The 25,052-nt window shown below is 35.5% G+C and overlaps 1 protein-coding gene across 1 annotated transcript in view; it reads left to right on the forward strand.

The window, feature by feature from the left end:
• Nucleotides 1-24,510, forward strand: part of LOC150079262 (uncharacterized) — a 46,032-nt gene extending 21,522 nt beyond the window's left edge. The window contains exons 3-5 of the mRNA XM_090383667.1: nt 895-1,037; nt 8,494-8,632; nt 24,170-24,510. Coding sequence (XP_090239793.1) covers nt 895-1,037; nt 8,494-8,632; nt 24,170-24,437 — 550 coding nt within the window. The 3' untranslated portion in view covers nt 24,438-24,510. The remainder of the gene's footprint in view (nt 1-894; nt 1,038-8,493; nt 8,633-24,169) is intronic.
• The last annotated feature ends 542 nt before the right edge of the window (nt 24,511-25,052 follow it).

The following is a 25,052-nucleotide window of genomic DNA, read 5'->3' on the forward strand; positions in this document are numbered from 1 at the left end:
AGTACAGGGCCCGCTATGAATTATTCATTTTTTTTAAAATAATTTTTGTCCATATTTGCAATCAGTCCTAACTCAAACTGATGTCTGACATTGAGTGAAAATAATGATGAAATTCAAGGCCCTCCTGCTCATAGCTTTCAGGAAAGTCTGGTGTGTGTGTGTGTGTGCTTTTCGTTTCAGAAACCTGAAGCACCAATGGTGTCCTCCTTTGAAATCAGTAACCTTTTCATCAGTAATTCTTCTTGCCTCATGCTGAACCATCTTTGTGGACACAGGAATTCCAGTTGGTCTTCAATTCCCTCTCTAAATCAGGCCATTTTGCTGACTTGCCTCTGATGACCTTCTTCTGCCATGGCGTTTTCAGTAGGGTTTGTTCTTCCCATAGCCAGTCTTGGATTGTTTTCTCAGTTGGAGGAGGACCATTCACTTTTGCAAACTGGATGACTTAACTTGAATTCAGCACTGTAAGAAAATCATTTCTGGGCAAAACTTAATCTAATATACTGGTAACAAGTGAGAAATGCAAGTAAAAAAAAAATCTACAACCACTGTATAAGATGCACCCAGTTTTTACACCCAAATTTTTTGAAAAAGGGTGTGTCTTATGCATGGGGAAATATGATAATTAGCCAACTATGTTGTGGAAGTTGATAGGTTAAATAAATTTAAGGAGGAACTGGACAGGCATTTGGAGGGAATGGTTTGTTTTATTTTTTTGGCTGATGCTGCATAAGCATTTGCTTTCTTGTCACATTTGCTTTATTGCATCACATGCTGCTGCTAACTAATGCCCCTAGCCATGTGCTGTGATGTACTTGCAATAAATGAATATTTATTTATATATAAGTAACTGTAGAGTTAACTTTAAAAAGTGCTTTTCTAACTATTTTGCAGAAAACTGCAAGAAGGAGTGCACTGTCTTGAACACCATAGTGTCACTTGCTTCACAAGTGCTCAAAGGCAGGTCTTTGATTCTGTTGTTTCAGAATCTAGAAAAGTAATCCAGGATTTGTGTGTACCAGGAGAACTACAAAACAGTAGGTGATAGCATTTTTATATTGTTTCCGAAATTTTAAATATTCAGCTCATTGCAACTATTATTGTCACTTAATAATAAATTTCATCTTGCTATTGTTCTTGGTAATTTTATTGATCAAATAAATACACCTCACATGTATTTTTAATATACATTAAGACATTCACAAACCACCCCATTTACTTTAAAAAACTGAAGATCAGAAATTTGTAAATAGCACTAAAATTTTAACCAAACAAAGAATAGAAATTTTTTGCAAAATAAATCTTTACAATTTTTTTTTACTTTTGTAAGTCAGTGCACTGTAAATGTATTTTCACTTACAAATACTATACATTACTATATAAAAATATAGTGATAGGATTATTTTATTTAGTAGAGTAATATTATTTCCAATATAGTGCAGAAAAGCTATAGGCTTTTGCTCAATTGGCAAAAAGAAAACATAAACTACACAAAAAAATATTATATGCTTCCCTTGTATAGTTAATTTCCCAGTTTAATTTCCAGCCTCAACTATGTAAGGGTAATTTGTTGTAGCAATCAATGACTTCCTGGATAAAAAAAAAAATACCTGCAATCTAACCTAAATTCTAATTTGAATTGATGGCCCCTAGCTCTGGAATAATTCTTAAGTCATTCATTTTTCTAATCCCTTTGAGCCTTAATCAGGAAACTCTAAGGTACCTGGTTGCCAAAGTTTAGCCAACATATAGTTCCCTTCTACGATTGTCCTTTTATTTCATTTGAGTTGCCCATCTTTACACCCCTTTAACAAGCTATCTTTTCAGATAATCTCCATAATTGAAAATGATATTGCAAATGTGATATTAGAATTTCACTTATGCAGTGAAACTTATTTAACAAAACCATATCTCTACAGGATTGTTTGCCAATTTATTGCTGGGTACACTGAGCTTTCCTGGATGCCTGTTTAAACTGCTCAGTAAACTTTATATCTATCTGTATTATAACTTGAAATCTCTTTCTTTCTCCACTGTTTTTAATTCAACCCCAACAATGTGCATATGTCAGTTCTGATATTTCCTGTCAGAGACTTGGCAATTTGGAATCTTCTGTCATTGATCTTCTCTGGCTTAAAATCTGTCTACCTCATTGTGTCAAATTCATCTGTTGTCTCTACTGTTCTCCCAACTGCACTAATCAGTTGGAGCCTTTTGACTTCCTCTCTTTGCAATTTGATTTTCTGCAGTCCAACATTCCTAAAAGTGAGATAATTTTCCTTGGTGATTTTAATGTTCACAACTTCAGCTGGCTTCTGTTTTCTAGTCAAACCTACCCAGCAGGTTGAGATGCTGAGGCTTTTTCAATTACTAATGACCTAGCACAGATTGTTCATTTACTTACAAGAATACTGGACAATCCTAATTATACAGCCAATACACTTGATCTTTTTTTTTCACAAACAACCCTTCTAATTAAGTTTAAGTGAGAGGTCCTTTAGGCACTTCAGATCACAACTTGGTGATTGTCTGTTCTCCAATGGAACCTTTTATCTCATGGCTATTCCCAACCTTGTGTTGTTTGGCATTACAAGAATGCAAAATGGGATGATCTGCAAGATTTCTTTTCCTTGGTTGGATTACTGTTTCAAAAGTTCTGATGTCAACATTTGCTCAGATCGTGTCAGTGAAATTATTCCTGCAGGAATGGAATCCTTTATCCCACGTTCCACTTTAAAATCTCGTCCTTTATCTAAACCTTGGTTTTCCAATAAATGTGCTAAGGCTGTTCAAGAGAAGAATGTTGCATATTGTAATTGGCTTGTTTGTAATTCTTCATTTTCTGCCTACATCAAAACTTGCAACAATTGTAAGGCAGTTATTAATCAGTCCGAACTAGTGTTTGAACAGGCTAAGAGTAGAAAACTTGCCTTCTTGCCCTAATGGTAGCTGAGCATTCTGGTCTCTTACCAAAGCTATTGGCTGCAACTTTTGCCCATCTCTGCTCAGACCTCTGTCCAAACCAGATGGGTCTGTTGTCACTTCAGCCAAGGATAAAGCTGACCTGCTAGCATCCCATTTTTCTTCCAGCTCATGTATTAGTGATCTTGGTAAAACATCTCCCACTATTTCCCAACAGGTTCCATTCAATGTCTCCTGTGGTCTTCTGTCAGAAGGATTTGATGAATCTTGATGTTAAGAAAGCTTGAGGTGCTGATGGTATTTCTCCACTTGTTCTCAAAACCTGTGCTCCTGAAATTACTCCTATTCTTTGCTGCCTTTTTTCACTTTGTTATTTGGAAGGTGTTTTTTCTTCTGCTTGGAACTGCTGACTCTTAAATTACCTAGACACTTTCTGTCTGATCAATGATTGCCAGTATGTATTCTGTTGGTGTTGAATCACTGGTGATATTTTGGCTTTGGTTTGGCAAAGGTTTGAAACACAAGTAGGCTTTGGTGTGAAGGTCTTCTAAACTAGCAAACTTATGGTTTGCCAACTGTCTTTAATGATAGGTTAGCATTGCCATTTGATGTAGAGTAGAGTAGAGTAGAGTAGAGTAGAGTAGAGTAGAGTAGAGTAGAGTAGAGTAGAGTAGAGTAGAGTAGAGTAGAGTAGAGTAGAGTAGAGTAGAGTAGAGTAGAGTAGAGTAGAGTAGAGTAGAGTAGAGTAGAGTAGAGTAGAGTAGAGTAGAGTAGAGTAGAGTAGAGTAGAGTAGAGTAGAGTAGAGTAGAGTAGAGTAGAGTAGAGTAGAGTAGAGTAGAGTAGAGTAGAGTAGAGTAGAGTAGAGTAGAGTAGAGTAGAGTAGAGTAGAGTAGAGTAGAGTAGAGTAGAGTAGAGTAGAGTAGAGTAGAGTAGAGTAGAGTAGAGTAGAGTAGAGTAGAGTAGAGTAGAGTAGAGTAGAGTAGAGTAGAGTAGAGTAGAGTAGAGTAGAGTAGAGTAGAGTAGAGTAGAGTAGAGTAGAGTAGAGTAGAGTAGAGTAGAGTAGAGTAGAGTAGAGTAGAGTAGAGTAGAGTAGAGTAGAGTAGAGTAGAGTAGAGTAGAGTAGAGTAGAGTAGAGTAGAGTAGAGTAGAGTAGAGTAGAGTAGAGTAGAGTAGAGTAGAGTAGAGTAGAGTAGAGTAGAGTAGAGTAGAGTAGAGTAGAGTAGAGTAGAGTAGAGTAGAGTAGAGTAGAGTAGAGTAGAGTAGAGTAGAGTAGAGTAGAGTAGAGTAGAGTAGAGTAGAGTAGAGTAGAGTAGAGTAGAGTAGAGTAGAGTAGAGTAGAGTAGAGTAGAGTAGAGTAGAGTAGAGTAGAGTAGAGTAGAGTAGAGTAGAGTAGAGTAGAGTAGAGTAGAGTAGAGTAGAGTAGAGTAGAGTAGAGTAGAGTAGAGTAGAGTAGAGTAGAGTAGAGTAGAGTAGAGTAGAGTAGAGTAGAGTAGAGTAGAGTAGAGTAGAGTAGAGTAGAGTAGAGTAGAGTAGAGTAGAGTAGAGTAGAGTAGAGTAGAGTAGAGTAGAGTAGAGTAGAGTAGAGTAGAGTAGAGTAGAGTAGAGTAGAGTAGAGTAGAGTAGAGTAGAGTAGAGTAGAGTAGAGTAGAGTAGAGTAGAGTAGAGTAGAGTAGAGTAGAGTAGAGTAGAGTAGAGTAGAGTAGAGTAGAGTAGAGTAGAGTAGAGTAGAGTAGAGTAGAGTAGAGTAGAGTAGAGTAGAGTAGAGTAGAGTAGAGTAGAGTAGAGTAGAGTAGAGTCTTTTCACTACTCTTAATACTAAGGCAAATGTCCCATAGCTCAATCAGTTAAATGAACTAATATTGTTATATATTAATAACTTGCATGTTTTGTTTTTAGTTTTATGTATCAATTACAGTTGAGCATGATTACAAAATGTCATCATTGTATTAATTCACCAAGCAGCTTTTGTTATATGCAGTGATTACACAACTATCTGTCAATAGTCTAACACTCATTAAAGAACTTTATTTTTAATGGTAATTGTAAACTAAAAATCTACATGAACAATTAGAGTAACAACTAAAATTTGAGAATTTACAAACCTACTGGATTCTTGGTTGCCATGTTCCAAAAACATGTTCTCCATTCCTGCTCATACCATTTCCCAAGCTAACCTCTGACATGTTAGTGATTAACATAGTGACCATTATCATCCAAGATACTGCTATCATAGAAATTTTACCTAATGAAGATAATGCCTACTACACTGGCTGGCTACTGAGTAGAGGAATGCCTGATCATAAAAAAATTCTCTCTTTTATACTTATTAATTTCAATAACTGTAATATGAATTTCTAATTCTGTATGAGTTATATTTCTTCTAATTATGAGATACACCACATTTTTTGGATGAGAAGAAATCAGAATTTTAATTTCTGTCCACTGTTACAGGTAGATGAGCATTGTATGCTTTTAACTTTCAAATCTTCTGAAGTGGGCCTAATCCTGTTAAAGAAAATGATTAGTTAGGTTAGGTTATTCACATTTCACGTACAGTGTATGTGAAATGTGATTTTCACGTACACTGTACGTGAAATTCACTTTTTTTTTTTTTTTTAATGCTTTTACTGCTCATGATTAGCTTTTTTTTTTTTTTACTCTGACTCAATGAGGATTAGCCCCAAAAAAGACCAAAACTCTCCTAGCTATATAGGAACTCTCCTGACTTACATAATACTTGACTTTATGCAAGTTTTTGCCAGCTGGTGCAAACTTAAAAATCATGGAAATGTATTTTGCATCCCATAAGAATCAATGGAGGTATTGTGAGAATATTGTAATGTGAACCTAATAACACATTGTGTAGTGTTTTTTTTTTTTTTTTTTTTTTTTTTTTGTAATTTGTTCCAAGTCCTTGGAAGTTGAATATTTTGCAATATTACTATGCTATTTATCTCTCTAAAAGGTCACATTTATAATGGAAATTGCACTACCCTTTTATTGTTATCATATGTTCCCATTATAAGAATCAATTTTGAATGCCTTTGTGATATTTTTTCAAAAGAATGTTTCTGGAGGTCATGACCATCAAACAATAAAATGTGCACTTTCTGGTTTATTGGGCTGTTCTGTTAGCCCATCTAATTATAAATGGGTAGTAAACTCTTTTATTGCCATTTTTGATAATATTGATAACTGCAATTTTGTGGTTTTTATGCTATTAGGGTGAAATGTGTTCCCCTCTTCTGAAATCTTTTAATCATATAAAAAACAAATTTTCAGAATCTTCTCTTCATTCCTATTTAACTATTACAATGATCAAGGGAAAGGGACCAACAGAAAGTGCAAGTTCCAGGAAATGAAACAAAATTGATTTAGTAATGAAAATGATTAAGTACAAAGTAGAATAGAGTTCAGCATCTATTGCAAGGGAATTAGGTCTTGCTGCTTCAACAGTGAATACTACTTTAAAGGACAGTGTGCAAATAAAAGAACATGTCAAAGGATCAATGCACTTAAGATCAACAGTGATCACAAAACAGTGTTCAGGCAGGTGCTATATTGAAGATGGAACAGCTGTTAATAATATGGATGGAAAATATTTTCAGAAGAGTACCCCCTGAGTCTGACCATTCATGCAAAAGCAACAAGTATTTATGAAGATATTAAGGATAAGTATGGTGAACTCCAAACCAAGTTCATGGTAAGCAGTGGGTGGTTTAATAGATTCAAATGTTGTGCTGGTTTCCACAATGTTAAAGTATGCAGTGAAGTCACCAGTGCTGATTCTGAAGCTGCAAAGAAATTGTGATGTGTTGGAAAAAATTATTGATGAAGGTGGCTATTCACTGCAGCAAATTTTTTAATGTCAACAAGACTGCTCTGTATTGGAAAAAAATACCACATTGAATGTACATTGCCAAAGATGAAAAGACAATGCCAGGTTTCAAGAAGTCAAAAGATAGGGCCATGCTCTTGCTTGGGGTTCATGCAGTGGGAGATTACAGATCAAAACCACTGCTTGTTTACCATTCTGGAAATCCTTGTACATTTAAGGGCATTAATAAAGCCACCATACCTGTGCATTACTAATTGAACCAGAGAGCATGGATAACAATATCTCTCTGAGGATTGGTTTAAATGCTGCTTCATTCCTGAGGTTGAAAAATATTGTAAAGACAATGACATTCCTTTCAAGATTTTGCTTCTATTAGATAATGCTCCTGGACATCCTACACATCTAGATGTTTTTAATATGAGCATGAGTCATATTTCTACTGGCAAACATGTCTTCACTCATCTAACCTATGGAATAGGGTGTTTTTTTGGATTTAAAGGCATACTATTTATGCTCAACATTTGCTCAGGGATTGTCTGCAGTAGATGATGAGAAATTTTGTTAAGAGACTTTAGGTAATCTTACAATATTTACCATGCTATTGCAAACATTAATAAAGCCTGGTTGGAATTTACTAAAAGTTCTTTAAATGGTGCATGGAAGAAAATATGCCCATGGCATGTAAAGGGCTTTGAATGATTTGAAAAAGATGAATCATATGAAGAAGTTACAGATAAGATTGTAAAGGTTGCAGAGCTACTTCAGTTGTAGGTTGATGCCAAATATGTGGAGGAATTAATAGAGGAAGAGAAGGAATTATCTAATAAAGAACTTATTGACTTACATGCAGTGATAATGAAAGAAGAAAATGTTGGCAAAGCTTAAGATGACCCAAATGAGGAGCAAAGATGTTTCATCACCAGAGATGACAATTTCATGAAATTGCATTGGCAGTGCTGAGGTTTGAGAAGATGGATCTGGACAGTGAACAATTCTTAAAAGTTAACAGAGGGGTGAATAACATGCTTGCTTGCTACAAAGAAATCTATGATGAAAAAAAGCCACTGTCCAGCCATCCATTAATGTTCTTTTGTAAGGTTGAGTGGCCAACCCCTTCTAAATCTCCATAGCCTTCAACCTCTATAGCAGTGTACTTATCAGCTGAAGATGTTGATTCTGGCAATAATGCTTGAGAGGTAATAAGCCAGTCTGCTCTTTTTATAATTTTGAAATTTTTTTTTAAATTGCATGCTTTTGTAATTTTCTTGTGCATAAGATAAAATTGAATAAATATAATAAATAATTCTATTTACATGTTTGCTGAACACTTTTTTGATTCAATCAATTCAGTGAGCAAAGTTGAGTGCTGCTGCACAAGAATGGGGAAATTCCCTGACTTGTGTAGCATTCCATGGAATGCAACCCTTACATGTGTTGGGGAGTTCCTGTATTTCTAATTGATCCAAAGTTTGCCCATTGCTGTTTTATGGCATACACTTTCCTTTCCAAAAGGTTTTTCTTTTAAAAGAAATGTCTTGTAAGCTAATATTTATAATCATCATATCAGTTTCTATGACTTCTTCATCATCCCCCTCTAATATATATATATATATATTGAAAATCATGGCTCAAAGCTTGAATAAGCTTTTGACTTATGCTCAAAGAAAAATTTAAAACTAAACTGTTGCAAACATTATTACTTGGTATTTAATGTATTTTCTGTCTTGCCCAGATTATCTTCGATATGCTCCGTGTTTTAAAAACATCTCCAAAGATGAAACCAAGTGTGCTGCACAATATAAAGAAATGGTGATGTTGACTGAAATTGGAGATACTGAAGATGTTGAAGGTAGTCTTAGAAAAACTTGCTGGTAAGTGGTAAGTTTTGTTGACTGAGAAAAAAATTTTTTTCCCCTTAACTCCATTTCAAGCAATTTTCAAAAAAAAATTGGTATTCTAACAGTTGCTGTGTCCAATTGACATATCACAAATTATTATTAATAATGAAAGTGTTTTGTTTTAATTAATTTATGATTAATTAACACATTTTCAAATAATGTCATGTAAATATTAACAATCCTTAACCATGTAGAAATTTTAAAAATAGTCTCAAATGAAGAAATACTAACTTTAGTAATGGTGTAAGATGCAAAGAAACTGCAACATCAGCAAAAAAATGTATCATCTCTCTATCCCCCTCTAATAATTTGCATAATCCTTCCTTCTGTTTTATTGTTATAAAAACAAATTTCACATTACTAAATTTATGTGAAATTTTACATAAATTTAGTAATATTTAATTAGAGTATAAGCAATGTTATCAAAATAAAGGTAGCTACTTTCTTCCAGTGCAATATAGCTTCAGTGGAACATCCCCTCTCTTCCTTGTCTGTCCTCTGTTTGAACAGTATATACAGGGTGTCTTATACATGACACTTTTTAAATTGTTGCAAATTTTTTTTAACTGTTTTTTGATAAAACGAACATCAAATGATTCATTGTTCCATGAGATTTATAAAGTTAATTTTACTTTCTTTTCCAATTGAATCATGCCCCAGTTATCAGTATGCAAGAGTTAAGAAAATAGCAGCCAACTATTTGAGGGTCCACTATAAGAGTTCAAAGGTAGTGGAAGGCTAAAACTTGGAATCCACAAACACTGGACACAAAAAAAGTTTAAAAAAGTGTACCCTGTATACATAAAAAATGTTTTTATTTTATATGAAGAAATCTATGGTTGCACTAGAGTTGATACTCACTCACTCATCAACTTAGAAGGTTGATGTTGATCAAAATCTTGAAGCAGATTTTATTAAAGTCTGCATTTTATTCTTGTATAATATTACTACCCACTGTTTACTCTGCCAAATCAATGTTAGTGAGAATTGGTGCCATTTACAAAGTGATGTAATTTCCATATCTTAGTATGAGCTTATTCTACTGAATCTGTTAGTGACTGAGTTAGCAGTGTTACTATGATTTTAGGAAGTGATGTTAGATTTTAAATGATATCATTTAAAATCTAAATGTTAGAATCAATATGTTAGATTTTAAATGATATCATTTAAAATCTAACAGCTGCCTAATAGGAAGTGACATCACTTGTATAATTTCCATAAAAAAATTTCATCAACAATCAATTGTCATTTCTGTTACTGTAAGAAAATTTTGTTATCAATTGATTTTACTCTAGTGATGCCATTGATGTTTTCACATCAAAAACTGCCATCAGAAGTTAACAGCAATAGGTTGTCATGGATAATAAGAAAAGGCCTTAGACCTTCTCTCCAGGCAGTATGGCAACAGACAGTTCTCCAGGGAGTCCACAAAAATCAGTGTTTGGCTTGTGAAGGTGAGCCCTACCATTAGGTAGTTGTGACCATACTCAGGAAAGGGCTTTCAAGCAATGAAAGCCACATTGTATAGCAATTGTTTCCTGATGCCTGACAGGGTGAAATTTGAAGAAATGCTGAAAGGAAGAATGGCCACAGATTTATGATAACACTGTTTGGTGTGATGACTGTTTTGTGATGGTTTTGTTAACTAACATTACTGCCATTATTGGGCAGCAGAAAATCGAGATGTGTGGAAGAAGTTTTACTGGCATTGAAAGAACATTTAAACTTGGATGAAATTGAAGCATCAAGCACTAGAGTGCTTGCAGACATTCTGTTGTGTTATTATTTTTTTTTTTTTGTGCAATAGGCAGTAGTGAATGTACCAGTTTAAGGAAATGTGTAAAATGCTGGAATATGTGGAACTTTAATATGTAGTGTTTAAGCACCTCAAATTGCTATTTTAAAATTGCAGGGGGGGGGCATGGTGTGTAGGGGAATTGTGATGCAACCAGAAAAATGCCTTGAAGCCCACTTTCCTGGCTAGTATTCTGTCTTGACATTTATTAGACTGTCTTGCTTTGAGAAGAGTCTCCTGCTGAAAGGATTTGGCATTTGTTTTTGGGTCAGCCACACAACCACAATTTGTCACTTGTAATGGTAAAAGAAATGAAGTGTGGGTCAATAGCATGTTGACAAAGATCCCAACATGAATTTCCTCTCTGTGATTGGTGAAGATGCAAGGTCCATAAACTTTATTTCTCAAATCTTAAAATTGATATATCATAAGAAATGCCAATTTTGCTAACTGCTTTGAACAGTTCAATGTTGATTGATTGTTGCTCCCAATGACATCACATACACTTAGTGATTTAATAATTAGTTTTTGAAGAGTAGCCAGAAAGACAAGTGGCCCTCTTTAAATGACACTTTATCATCTCTGAAAGATGTTAACATTTTGTGGCTTTCCCTAATTTGAAATTTGCTGGTTGGTAAAATCACTCATTTGATATGCATGAAACACTTATTCAATGTGTACTAATGCAGAAGATATTATTCATACATTACTGAAAACTAGCAATAAAATCCAAAATCTTGTGACTGTGGTATTAATACCATCTTAATTTTGTGCAAAAAAAAAACAGTATTTCAGTGTAACAGTTCCTTAAAAGCTGGTATTTTCCACAGCTTAAAGTAATACTCTTAATAACATTTTCAATAACACTGTGCATCAAGTGTTCCAGTAACTTGTATTTAAACAATTACTAAGTTGTTTATAATGGGATTGATACCGGAACGTTGTTTTCAGAAGCTTTAGTATATGAACAGTGTAGATAAGAATTAACAAATGATTAACCCTCCTAAAACAGGCTCTCCTCATGCTAATTCACTGTAACACTTGGAATTTCTATTCCAGATATTCAGAGAATGTAGTTTGTTTTGTATGAATGAATGTAGTCTAGTGTGATTTGGAATGCAAATTTTACTGTGTGCAAAAATAAGCAGATTTCAGATTAAGGAAGAGATATATTAAAGAGTTTTCTACTCTTCAAAAGTTTAGACTGCTCAAAACTTGTGGATTTAAAAAGGAAAGCCCCTATTGTAGAATACCCAGCCACCATTTTTGGTCTAGAGCCCCTAAAAGAGGTCTTTTCTTTTAGGATTTAATTAAGAGGCTACTGTCATAAAATGGACTATAAAGTGCCATGTTTAAACTAGAACTAAAGTGATATGCTAGAAAGCAGTAGTATAAGCAATATGCTTATACTATTGCTTTCTAGTTTTATAAGCAACTAGAAACTGTCTAATAGACATCTCACTTGATTGCCTCTGATATGTGATATCTGTGATTAACTATTTGTTTATTTAGAGATCCCTGCTAAGATTTTTTTCCAAGTTTAGCATACAGAATTACCAAAAGAAACAGGGAAGTTCACCTTCTGCTGCACCTGCCACTACTTTATACTGCAATATCTCATCCAATTCCTTCTTGAACTTCCCACCAAACTTCAACAGGCAATTCTTATTCTGGTGACCAATTTTGTTAACTAAAGGTTAAGTTTCAATCTGGTCATGCTTCCTTCCACTTTGTTTATGCTCTGAGAGTTATTGTATTTAACATCTTAATTATATAGGAGGGGAACTCAAATCTAGACAGACTTTACATAACATCAACAGATTCTTGCAGGGGCTCCCATCTGTTGAGTATGGGCTTGGCACACCCAGGGTCCTGAGCTGGATATCATTGTTCTTCTTTCTTGATTCCCTTCAAGTTCTCTTGGTACCTTAATTTATTTATTTTTTGGCTAGTATAGCAAAAGCCTTGGGCTTTCTTGTACCATATGGCTAATACAGTGGATTCTGGTTATTTGGGCCACTGGTTAATTGGGGCAGTTGTTTATTTAGGGCAAATCTTAAAAAAACAAACCAATTGAGAAAATAGCCAGGGTTTACTTTGCTTAATTGAGGCAGGAGACAGCAGCACTGGAGATTACCCTATGATTGTCTCTGACTGTACCATGTGGTTTGTTCAATTCTGGAGGTCACACCCATAAAACAATTAGCAGTCACCTGTTATTGGGCTTTTCTGTTAGTGAAATCTATCATAAATGGACAGTAAACTATCTTACTGAATTTGCAATAATACTGACAGCTGGAATTCTGTGGGTTAATTATGGTGAAATGTGTTTACACTTCTATGAAATCTTCAATCACATAAAAAAACTTAATTTTCAGATCTTCTCTTCATTTGTATTTTTAAAGCTTTGTAACTTGTTACTCTGTTCTCACTTGTGTGTATTGTGTTACTTGCAATTTGTGTGTGCTGTGTTCTTTGTTATTGATTGCTTATCTTTTTACTATTTTAACCCCCACCCACAAATGTCAGTGAACAGAAATGTCAACTAGTTTGTATGTACTTATTACAGTATGTATTAATTCTTCTGATTATCATTTAATTTTTTAATTGGCAAGGTAATAAAGGGTAAATTTGTGCTTAATATATCTTTTGCTCTTATAGCCTGTGGATAATATTCCTCCTATTTTTGCTAATTAGAATCACTGTTTAATAGAATTAAAATTCAATTCACAAATGTGATCACATTGACTGGTGCTTACTGCACATCATATAGTGAATGGTACTTTACTATGCTACCTATCAAATCATGTTATGATGGAGTCACCATTGTAACATCCTCAAATAGGCCTCTGAGGTTGGGTATATTCATATTACACGTTCTTAGCGTTTTTTCACCAACCTTTCATAAAATAAAATAAAACACAACAAATTCCCGATAACTATATTTACAATAACCTGTATTTACAAAATTAATATATACGTATTACAATATTAAAAGTATTAAAACACAAGATTAAAATATACTAAGTTAAAAGTGATAAAATTCCGTTAGCTTTCAAAGGCTCCAGCCTTCTTCTTCAGCAGTATTCTCTATTATTCAGTACACCTTTAAATATCAGCAGGGTAATGGTAGACATCACATGTTTTCATTCTCACGTGTTCCGCTCTCTTGCATTGTGGAACCGGAAGTGGCTCGAACGGAAGTCGTACGGAACCGTTCATCCTTTTTTAGGATAATAGTCTCTAAAAGGGGGTGAATCCGTACACCCCTATCCCTATTAATGTTAGTTGTAGAACTGATCCGCAAACTCTTGAGCCACTTACGGTCCCAAAACCTATGCGCCCGATCGGTGATAGTGGCATCGTCTGGGGAGATCTGGTGCTGCTTCTCCCAAAAATGCTTGGCCACGGCAGACTTGCCATACTCCGCATTCCTTATTGCTTTTTTGTGTTCCCCCAGACGATCTTTGAGACGACGTTTTGTCTCGCCTACATAACATTCCCCACAATCCGGGCATCTAATATTATATACGACCCCACTAACATCCTCTTTTTGAATGGGGTCCTTAACTTGAGACACAACTGTGCGCAGTCTTCGTCCCGGAAGCTGCACACAGCATGTCTGATATTTTCTTAATACTCTAGTTATATAATCCGTCAAGCCTGGATAATAGGGAATGTATGCAGTAGATACTGGTATAAAAGATTCATCTCTCCTCTGATTTTCATTAATAAATTTATCTATAATCCTCTGGGGGTAACCACATTTAGCAAGATCTGCCGTGACACGTTCATACTCTGCTTTCCTATCATTGGGGTTACTGCAATGTGATTTCGCTCTATTAATTAACGTTCTTATCACACTGTTCCTATGATGGCTGGTCAGGGCTGAATCATAATGCGTATATTGCCCTTTACACATCTGTTTTCTAAAGACTTTTGTCTTTAACTGCTGGTCTTCCCTACAGACCAACACATCCAGGAACGGGAGAACTCCTCCATCTTCAACTTCTGATGTAAATTGTATGAATTGGGAGAAGCCATTTAAGATATTCAACACCTGATCTTCACTCCCCTTCTGAATAAATGTAAATGTATCATCCACATACCTTTTCCAAGGGCGCATAGGGAGAACACTAGCATTAAATATTCTGGTCTCGAGCTCCTCCATAGCTAAATTTGCTATAATTGCGCTAATGGGGGAGCCCATATCTGTACCATTAACCTGTTTATATATAATGTTATCAAAAACCATAGTGTTACTTGAGAGGCACAATTCTATACCCTTCCTGATATCTTCTGGATTAAGTTGTGTCCTAGTATTTAGGGTAGTATCCCTCTGTAAGACTATGTTTGCATAATAAACTTCCCGTAGATATAGCTAATGAAGCCCGAGTGAAAATAGCAGCCATCCTTAGTCAAGCTAAGAGTGCTCCTTCCAATCTTAATGTGAAGCAAAAACTAGCATTAAGAAGCCTTAAACAAGATGATAGTATTATAATTTTACCTGCTGATAAAGGCAAAGCAACGGTGGTTCTTAATAAAGAAGTGTATAAGAATAAAGCGTTGAGTTTATTAGAAGATCAGACAACATATAAGGTTATCCAGAAGAGTCCACTTCTTAGTTTGGAGCGACAAGTGAACGGAATGTTGCAGAGTTGGCTCAAATCTAATAAGATTTCTAAAGAACAATATTGGACACTACATGCTACAGGTAGCCAAATGCCAAGGTTTTATGGGTTACCTAAAATTCACAAAGTAGGTGTGCCACTCAGACCTATAGTCTCATTTATAGGTAGTCCGACGTATGCACTTTCGGGTTTTCTAGCCAAACTATTGTCTCCACTAGTAGGACTCTCTGATTATAGTATCAAGGATAGTAAAGAATTTGTGCACTTTATTAGGAATCAGCGTATAGAAGAGGATGAGATTATGATATCATTTGATGTAAAATCGCTATTTACTTGTATTCCTATTGACCACAGAGTGTGGTGTGCAAACATAGTCTTACAGAGGGATACTACCCTAAATACTAGGACACAACTTAATCCAGAAGATATCAGGAAGGGTATAGAATTGTGCCTCTCAAGTAACACTATGGTTTTTGATAACATTATATATAAACAGGTTAATGGTACAGCTATGGGCTCCCCCATTAGTGCAATTATAGCAAATTTAGCTATGGAGGAGCTCGAGACCAGAATATTTAATGCTAGTGTTCTCCCTATGTGCCCTTGGAAAAGGTATGTGGATGATACGTTTACATTTATTCGGAAGGGGAGTGAAGATCAGGTGTTGAATATCTTAAATGGCTTCTTGCAATTCATACAATTTACATCGGAAGTTGAAGATGGAGGAGTTCTCCCGTTCCTGGATGTGTTGGTCTGTAGGGAAGACCAGCAGTTAAAGACAAAAGTCTTTAGAAAAACGATGTGTAAAGGGCAATATACGCATTATGATTCAGCCCTGACCAGCCATCATAGGAACAGTGTGATAAGAACGTTAATTAATAGAGCGAAATCACATTGCAGTAACCCTGATGATAGGAAAGCAGAGTATGAACGTGTCACGGCGGATCTTGCTAAATGTGGTTACCCCCAGAGGATTATAGATAAATTTATTAATGAAAATCAGAGGAGAGATGAATCTTTTATACCAGTATCTACTGCATACATTCCCTATTATCCGGGCTTGACGGATTATATTAATGAAAATCAGAGGAGAGATGAATCTTTTATACCAGTATCTACTGCATACATTCCCTATTATCCGGGCTTGACGGATTATATAACTAGAGTATTAAGAAAATATCAGACATGCTGTGTGCAGCTTCCGGGACGAAGACTGCGCACAGTTGTGTCTCAAGTTAAGGACCCCATTCAAAAAGAGGATGTTAGTGGGGTCGTATATAATATTAGATGCCCGGATTGTGGGGAATGTTATGTAGGCGAGACAAAACGTCGTCTCAAAGATCGTCTGAGGGAACACAAAAAAGCAATAAGGAATGCGGAGTATGGCAAGTCTGCAGTGGCCAAGCATTTTTGGGAGAAGCAGCACCAGATCTCCCCAGACGATGCCACTATCACCGATCGGGCACATAGGTTTTGGGACCGTAAGTGGCTCAAGAGTTTGCGGATCAGTTCTACAACTAACATTGATAGGGGTGTACGGATTCACCCCCTTTTAGAGACTATTATCCTAAAAAAGGATGAACGGTTCCGTACGACTTCCGTTCGAGCCACTTCCGGTTCCACAATGCAAGAGAGCGGAACATGTGAGAATGAAAACATGTGATGTCTACCATTACCCTGCTGATATTTAAAGGTGTACTGAATAATAGAGAATACTGCTGAAGAAGAAGGCTGGAGCCTTTGAAAGCTAACGGAATTTTATCGCTTTTAACTTAGTATATTTTAATGCATTTTAATCTTGTGTTTTAATACTTTTAATATTGTAATACGTATATATTAATTTTGTAAATACAGGTTATTGTAAATATAGTTATCGGGAATTTGTTGTGTTTTATTTTATTTTATGAAAGGTTGGTGAAAAAATGCTAAGAACGTGTAATACCATTGTAACATGATTTGATTGTACAGTGAACCAATTGTAAAGTGGGGGGGGGGGGGTACATTGTATTTTTAACTTTGGATAATTGGGGCAGCCACTTAATTGGGCCAAAATGCACTAGTCCCAATGTGTCCCAAATAAGCAGAATGGACTGTATATGAATATGTAGTTTTTTTTTTGTTTTTTTTTTAAATGCTTGTCTGGTGTCTGTATGATACCCCTTGTTTTAATTATAAAAATTTAATTTTTGTTAAACTAAATTGAAACCACTAATCTAATTATTTGCTAAACTCAAATGAAAATGAACTAGAGAAACCAGTATTAATAATAATTAAGTTTTTACTGTATTTTTGAGAATTTTAAGGTCCCTCATTTCCCCCAAACAGAAAATGATTGTGTAATATCTAGCAGAAATAACATAAACATCTGCATTTTTATCAGATGGTTGTCACTTCTACCTCATAGCTGCCATGTGGGAATAAAGTACCTAGAAGGAAAGATGCTGCTTTTCTCTTTGAATCTATTAAATGCCAAACAAAATTGTCTCATAATTTAGAGAATAGAGCAACAATATATAGGAGGATCTAATTTCATTTACAAACTTCAAAATAATGAACAACTTAAAGTGGCATCTGTCAGATACTATACTAGCAACAGAATATTAAGAATATATATATATATTATCTATCTATACATTAAAAAGTTTTCCTCCTAGTGATATTTATTTGAGCCAATGGCAGAAGAGAGCAAGGCAAGTTTGTCACTACAAATGCAATTAATTATTGACAACTGCCTCCATAATGTTCACTAACCTTGTGCATGTGATTCTCTGTCTAATGTTTAATTTTCTGTTGTAATGTTTTTTGTATATTTGTAAATACTGTGGTTTAGTATTTTTTAAATATTTTAGTCCTGCTCTTTTGGATGCAACAATATTCCTCATGTATTATGGAACCTGAAGCAAAAGGCATTTTCCTAAGTGACCTATGTAAATGCAGGTAAATAATTATAGTGATATTGGCTGAAATCCAGGATATTATACACTGGCGGTTAGTTTGATGAAAGACAGGAAAATGGTGATAATTGACATGTGAAGGCACCTCCCTTTTCTGATTGTTTTGTCCTAGAGGAGGGGGCTTAGCTTATGTAGGGTGTTTATCCCTCCATCCTGCTGTTTTAAAATGGGGGAAAAAAAAGTTCCTGATTTAAAAACAGCAACAAATATGGGAAAAATGCCCTAGGCATATCCACCTACAATGGGTGGGGAAGGCAGTGGCATCTTCCAATCACTGCTTTGTTCCTGTCTGTTTGTCAAAATATGGGAGTCAACTTGTCAATCACTTTCCCACTGTTTTGCTTGCTGCCATGTTGGAGGGTGTACACCGATCTGGACTTTGACCTTAAGAATGCTGCACACTAAATGCACAGGTAAATAATTACATAGGTTATTTCCTAATTAGATATCGACCAGTGTGTTTCGACAGGTGTCTTTTATGTATAAAAGATTTGACTTGCTCTGTATACCTCTACATTTTATGTTAAAGGGTGCACAGGGCTAGGTGGCAAGGGGGCAAAGCCCCCTAATAATCTATTAAATAACTTATTTTGTGTTAAGTATTTGATTTCATAACTATTAAACATCTAATCAAGTTAGCTAACACTAAACTTCACTGCAAAAAAAAGCATATGGTAGCAAGCAAAGTTATAAATGCACACCTGTCACTCACATAGGGAGTAATAAGAATATTGTGTATACAGAAAATGTGTAGCTGAGAAGACAATTTTTACTTTTTATAAAAAAAATTGTAAGCCAGGTAAAAACACTGGATTTTTGTAATTATAACACTAACTCTGGACACACATAAAATTTATGGATCAATATAATTTATAATTATCCCACACATTTTTTCTTTGTTGCCCCTACTTTCATTAGTTGATCTGACATCTGTTTATGTTATGTCAAAACCTTGAAAAATAGCTCTAGATTAGTATAAAAACCCTAGTATTCTTCAGTTACTTTCCTTCTCACATTTAGCATTTGCAGTCATCAGTTGGTCCCACTGAAAAGAATTTAAATTGCATGAGACCACTGTAATCTGCTTTTCAAAAGCAAAATCTCTCTCCTTTATCCATCACAATAGATTTATCTTAAATAAATTCCCCATGAGTATACACTAGTCACTGCCACCCATTTACCTGAAGATTCTAAATACATACTTCCTGTTATCAATCAGATTGTGCATATTGCCAGTATAGGAAATGGCAATCCATTAAATCCCACGAAATTCTATTATTGTGTGTGAATGATCAGCTGATACATTCTTGTCAATATCTGAAAAGTTAATTCCCTGTGAAAAGACACTGATATACAGGCCCACTTATTTGTTAGTACCATTACTCATTCTATAGCTGTCATTTGGCTAATAGCATGCTCTTTCATTTCCCCCCCCCCTTTGCTTGCCACATCACACTGGCAACTTAGATCAACTAATTCTGCATTCTTAACCAAGAGTTAAGAATGCAAAATGGGACACAGAAAGCAAAGTGCTAAAAGTACTGAACATTGGTAAGTTTACATTTGGTCAGCATATTGCCAAGCAGTAGAATAGTTCTTCCCAGATGGTTGATAGTATGGAAAAAAATTTTGGGAGGGGGAGTAACATTATTGTAAATACCAGTTATGCACCTTACAAATCCCACATTGAAAATTTAAGACTGAATAGAAAGTTATTATAAAACTACACCACCATATGAGCTAAAAAAAAATTGTCAAGATGTTTGCAGAACTACTTGCATTTCATGTTTTTTGTGGGCAAGATGATTTAAACTGTTTTGATAATGAAATGTACCCAGCAAGTGGTGTGCTTTGAAGAAAAAGAATAAGAAAATGCAGTGGTCTTAATTCTTGCAGCAGAATGAACACCCCTTGCCAAAAGGCTAATTGGCAATGTGTTTAAAAGATAATACTGCCGTGAGACTGTTTCATGACTAATTGGTTCCTCATCAAACAGCAGGTGGTTCTAGTTTTGTTTTATTTTTTATGAAAATCCCAAACAAGGTATTAGAACCTTTAGTGCTGTGCATGGGTTGGAGGATGAGAAGATATTTGTTGACATTAGACTAACTTCTGTAGACGTATTTTCAAGAAATACGAAGGAAGGTTGTTCCAGAAAACGGCAGTTAAATGAATAAAAAAGGAAGATGAAAAGATGGTCCTGTGAGTTTGAAATTGAACAGTAAATGGATGTGGGCTGGTGGCAGCACATGTTTGGACTGTTCTGAAAGAGTGGGAATTATAGAAGCCAATTCAAAATAAAGAACTGTCTATGAGACAATGGAGAGACTGTTAGAGATGATTCATAAATTAACTTAACTGCCCTCTTCTGAATGGAATCTAGTACCTTGAGAGGTTTTTGGGACACTGCCCCAGATGTGGGAACAATATTCCATGGTACTATATTGTTGTTCCACAGTGAACAACTGTTCACTCTGTACAAATTGCATTATTTGGAAGAAAAGTAATGCTGAGAGTGAAAAAGAATTTTTTTTTTTTTTTTTTTTTTTTTTTTTTAGATGCAGAGGAAGCAGTATTTGTAATGTGCTTGTGCCAAGAGAGAGATCATTTTGCCAAGAAATCAGAGTGTCACCAAAGATAAGCACAGGAGCAGAAGAATCCTTTTTGCGAGATAGACAGGACTGAGTTTTAGAAGGACTGAAATCAACTAAGATGTCGTTGCTCCACTGGAGATCGGCATTTAAGGAACTGGTAGCAGATATTCAAGAAGTTGAAGCTGATTGAGCACAGGAAAGTTCCCAAAGTGAAATGCAATGTGCTATCATTGTCAAAACTATGGATAGGTTTTTCCAGTCAATGGAAGGTCATTAATATACAAGGGGGAAAGAACTGAACCTTGGGGGACATTAGCATTAGTCGAGAAGACAAAGCCATTGCCCTCAGTGAGTGGTCAGAGAGAAAACTGGATAACCAATTACAAAAAAAGTTGGCAAACCAAAAGATGGAAGCTTGTTTAGAAGACCTTTATGCCAAACCTCATCGAAAGCCTTTGAGATGTCAAGAGCAACTGCCTGTGTTTCACTGAACTTTTCCATTGAATTTGTCCATAAATGGGTAACATAAGCTAGAATATCACCAGTGGATCTACACTGACGAAATCCATACTGGAAATCGTTGATCAGATGGAAGGTTTCTAGATAGTTTGAGTTGCAAGTTAATTGATTTCTCCATTACTTTAGAAAGAGTAGAAGTAATTGCAATGGGATGATAACTAGATGGGATGGATTTGTCACTAGTTTTTTAGGAACTGGCTGGATATTTCTAAGCAGAAGGAAAAACACCTTTGGAATAATTAAAGTGGAAAAAAGTGACAAAGAACAGGACTAAGTTCAGGAGCACAGGCTTTGAGAAATACCATTAGGACCTAGAGCTTTCTTACATCAACATTTGTCAAAATCCTTTTGATGGAAGACCACAGGAGGCATTGAATGGAGTGTTGGGAATGGTGGGAAGGTGTTTTTCCAAGATCATTAATACATGAGTTGGAAGAAAAATGGGATGCTAGGAGGTCCACTTTATCCTTGGCTGAAGTGATAATAGCACCATCTGGTTGTAACAGAGGTGGGAGCAGAGCTGGGCAAAAGTTGTGCCCAATAGCTTTTGCAAGAGACAAGAATGTTTGGCTACTATTATGGCAAGAAGCAAGTTTTCTATTCTTAGCCTGTTCAAAATCTTGTTTGGACTGATTAATAACTGCTTTACAACTGTTGTGAGCTTTGGTGTAAGCAGAAAATGAAACTGAAGAATTGCAAACAAGCCAATTCCAATATGCAACATTCTTCTCTTGAACAGCCTTAGCACATTTATTGGAAAACCAAGGTTTAGAGATAAAGGACAAGATTTTAAATTGGAATGTGGAATAAAGGATTCCATTCCTACAAGAATATTTTGCTAACATGATCTGAGCAAATTTTGATATCAGAAGTTTTGAAACAGTAATCTGACCAAGGAAAAGAAGAAATCTTGCAGGTCATCCCATTTTGCATTCTTGTAATGCCAAACAACATGAGATTGGGAACAGCCATGAGATAAAGGCTCCATTTGAAAAGAAACAATCAAGTTGTAATCTGAGGTGCCTAAAGGCCCACTCACTTTGACCGTGTACTTACAAGGGTTTTGTGAGAAAAAGATCAAGCGTGTTGGCTGTGTGTTAGGACTGTCCAGAATTCTGGTAGGTAAATGAACAATCTGTGTGAGGTCATTAGTAATTGCAAAAGCCTTAGCATCTCAACCAGCTGGGTCTGTGTGACCATAAAATGGAAGCCAGCTGGAGTTGTGAACATTAAAATCACCAAGGAAAATTTCCTCACTGTTAAGAAAGTTTGACTGGAGAAAGTCACAAAGTCCAGTTGCAAAGAGAAAGTTAGGGTTCAAAGTGATTAGTGGAGTTGGGAGAATGGTAGAGACAACAGATGAATTTGACAGAATGAGGTAGAGAGATTTTAAGCTAGAGAAGATTGAAAAGAGGAGATTCCAAATTACCAAGTCTCTAACAGGGAATATCAGAATGGATATGTGCACAAGTACCACCTTTGAGGCAAAAGGAATCATACAGCAAATAATTTGGGTAACTGAGATGAGCAGTGGTTGAATTAACTGAGATTCTATCAAAAAAAAGTACATGGGGTTTGACAAACTAAGTGGAAATGGACATCACTGAGATAAGAATTGAGACCATGTATATTTGTGAAATGAACTAGGAAGTGTTTGGTGGGTTTAAATCTTTTTGCAGATAAGTTTTCTCTATTAGTTTGACAATTCATGGTGTATTCAATAGTAAGGAAATGTGGAGGGGGGGATGCATATGGCATACACAAGGTAAGAATATACCCAGATCCATCACATAATGTGTCCTCGACAATGCCCCCTACATACACACTACTCGGACTCCCTCCAGTTGCTATCTGGCAGAGTAGAGGTAGCAAGATTGTACACTAGCTGATCCAGAAGCCTCCTAGAGAATTACCAATAGGTTTGGTCCAGTGTACTAACTAGTGGCCAGCCTGTTAACATGCCATTTTAGAGCTGTACCCTCAAAATATAAGGAAGTTTGGATCTCGCCATGGTGCTCATCATAACCTCAAAAGACATCAATCATACTGCATGATGGAAGAGATTGGGAAGGGTTGACCACAACCTTGGCTCTGAAGACTAAACATGGGTTCCTCCAATAAGCAAAGTGGTGGTATGGCTGGTAACAGAAGGGTGGGCACCACACCTTGACCCCTGCTTGTGTTGCTTCACACCTGGGTGGTTACCCACAGTGTGCTTGCACATGGGGTTTATACCCATGGTTACTAACAGTCCCACCACGTGAAGGTGCAAGCAGAGGATCACTCTCCAGACTTTGCCAAAATTGGGTTCACTTGATTTGAGTGTCACCCAAATATCAGTTCCATCAGCATTTTAGACTCCCAGGTAGCAAGCACTGCTTGTCTGGCATATCTGAGATAATGTCTGTGACAACCTCAAGTTACAATACTTCAAAGTGATAATACAGTTAATGTTATATTATGGGAAAGGGATGTATCCCTATCCTCAAAAGGGTATTTGGTAACAATTCAAAATAGAAGAAAAGATAATATCAAAAACATCTCTCATTAACTTTCCAAACAAGATGTACTTTGTACAAAAATATAAATACAAAGTCCTTAACACTAGTCTCATCAGTTACTTTCTTTCCCACTTCTCATTTAGTTGATGAAAAATTTAACTGACCAAGACCATTATGCCTTTGTTTCAGCAATTACTCATTTGTCCAGTATGCATATGTAATTTGAAAAAAAAAAATCTATAAATTACACTTCTACACAAATCCATGTCTACAGGTATTCCTATGTTTTATACATAAAAGTAGGTTTTGATGTTTTCCCCCCTAGATGGATAGGATGGCTGTTTGTTCCCAGCATGAGCAGTGTATTAAAAACTTGCATGCTGTAGAAAAGTTATTACTGGAAACACTACCTATACTTATTAATGAATTTAGTATATATTTTAATACTAAAATTTGAAGTTTCACTTGTAGAGAATTAATCTTACTGTTCATGGTTGATATAAATTTCCATTTCAGTACATTTGCTGAATTCGTCCAGTGTAAATATACCCATGTAGTGAATGACTGTGGTCATCATGCTGGAAAATTTCTGCACCGTCACATGGAACGCATGTCAGGATCTCTTTTGACACAACATTGTGCAGCATACACATATCTTAAGGGTTGCCGCACCTCCTCAGGACCAATTTTTCGCTGCACCTTTATTAACAGTTTAGTGTCTGTGATGTATTTCATCACTCTAGTGCTAAGTTGGATTACAGACTGGATAACATTATTTCAATGAAAAGCTGTAAATTTTGTAAATATTTATTGATTGTATATTCTGTAAATGGCAATTAAAGTTTCTTACAGTATGCTATTATTTTCTTCTTGTCATAAAGATAACAATACTGTAATTAAAATAAAATTGCTAATTAAGTATCAATTTCTGAAATAGCACTAACCTGGAAAAAGCCTCTAACATTTCTAAAAACTGGTGCTGAATAAATCTTCAGTCTCCAAATAAACTGTACAATGTTTAATCTTACTTGCCTAGTTTTTAATAAGCAAGTATAATTAGTATATATATTACATGATTGTAGGAAAAAAATAGATCAACTAATATAAAAAAAAAGTGGCATTAACATAAAAAAAAGTGGTATTAACATAAGTTATCTTATACATCACTAAGGTTTAACTCCAAATATGGTGTTGAATGTAGAGGAGGTTACAGATGTGATAGTCCCTCTTAATTTCTGAAGTATTTAATGTTAGAAACAAAAGTAACACAAGCTCAAGAAACAGAAATCACACCCACCCAAAAAAAAAAAAGCTTATAAAATTACATATGTACAGCTTTCAGTAAGCTTGGGCTATAAAGACTCTAGAGATTTGTTTTTGGTCAATTAAATAAAGTATG

This window comes from Mastigoproctus giganteus, chromosome 10 (genome assembly GCF_048544385.1).
Source record: "Mastigoproctus giganteus isolate SK-2022 chromosome 10, ASM4854438v1, whole genome shotgun sequence".
NCBI classification, from domain to species: domain Eukaryota; kingdom Metazoa; phylum Arthropoda; class Arachnida; order Uropygi; family Thelyphonidae; genus Mastigoproctus; species Mastigoproctus giganteus.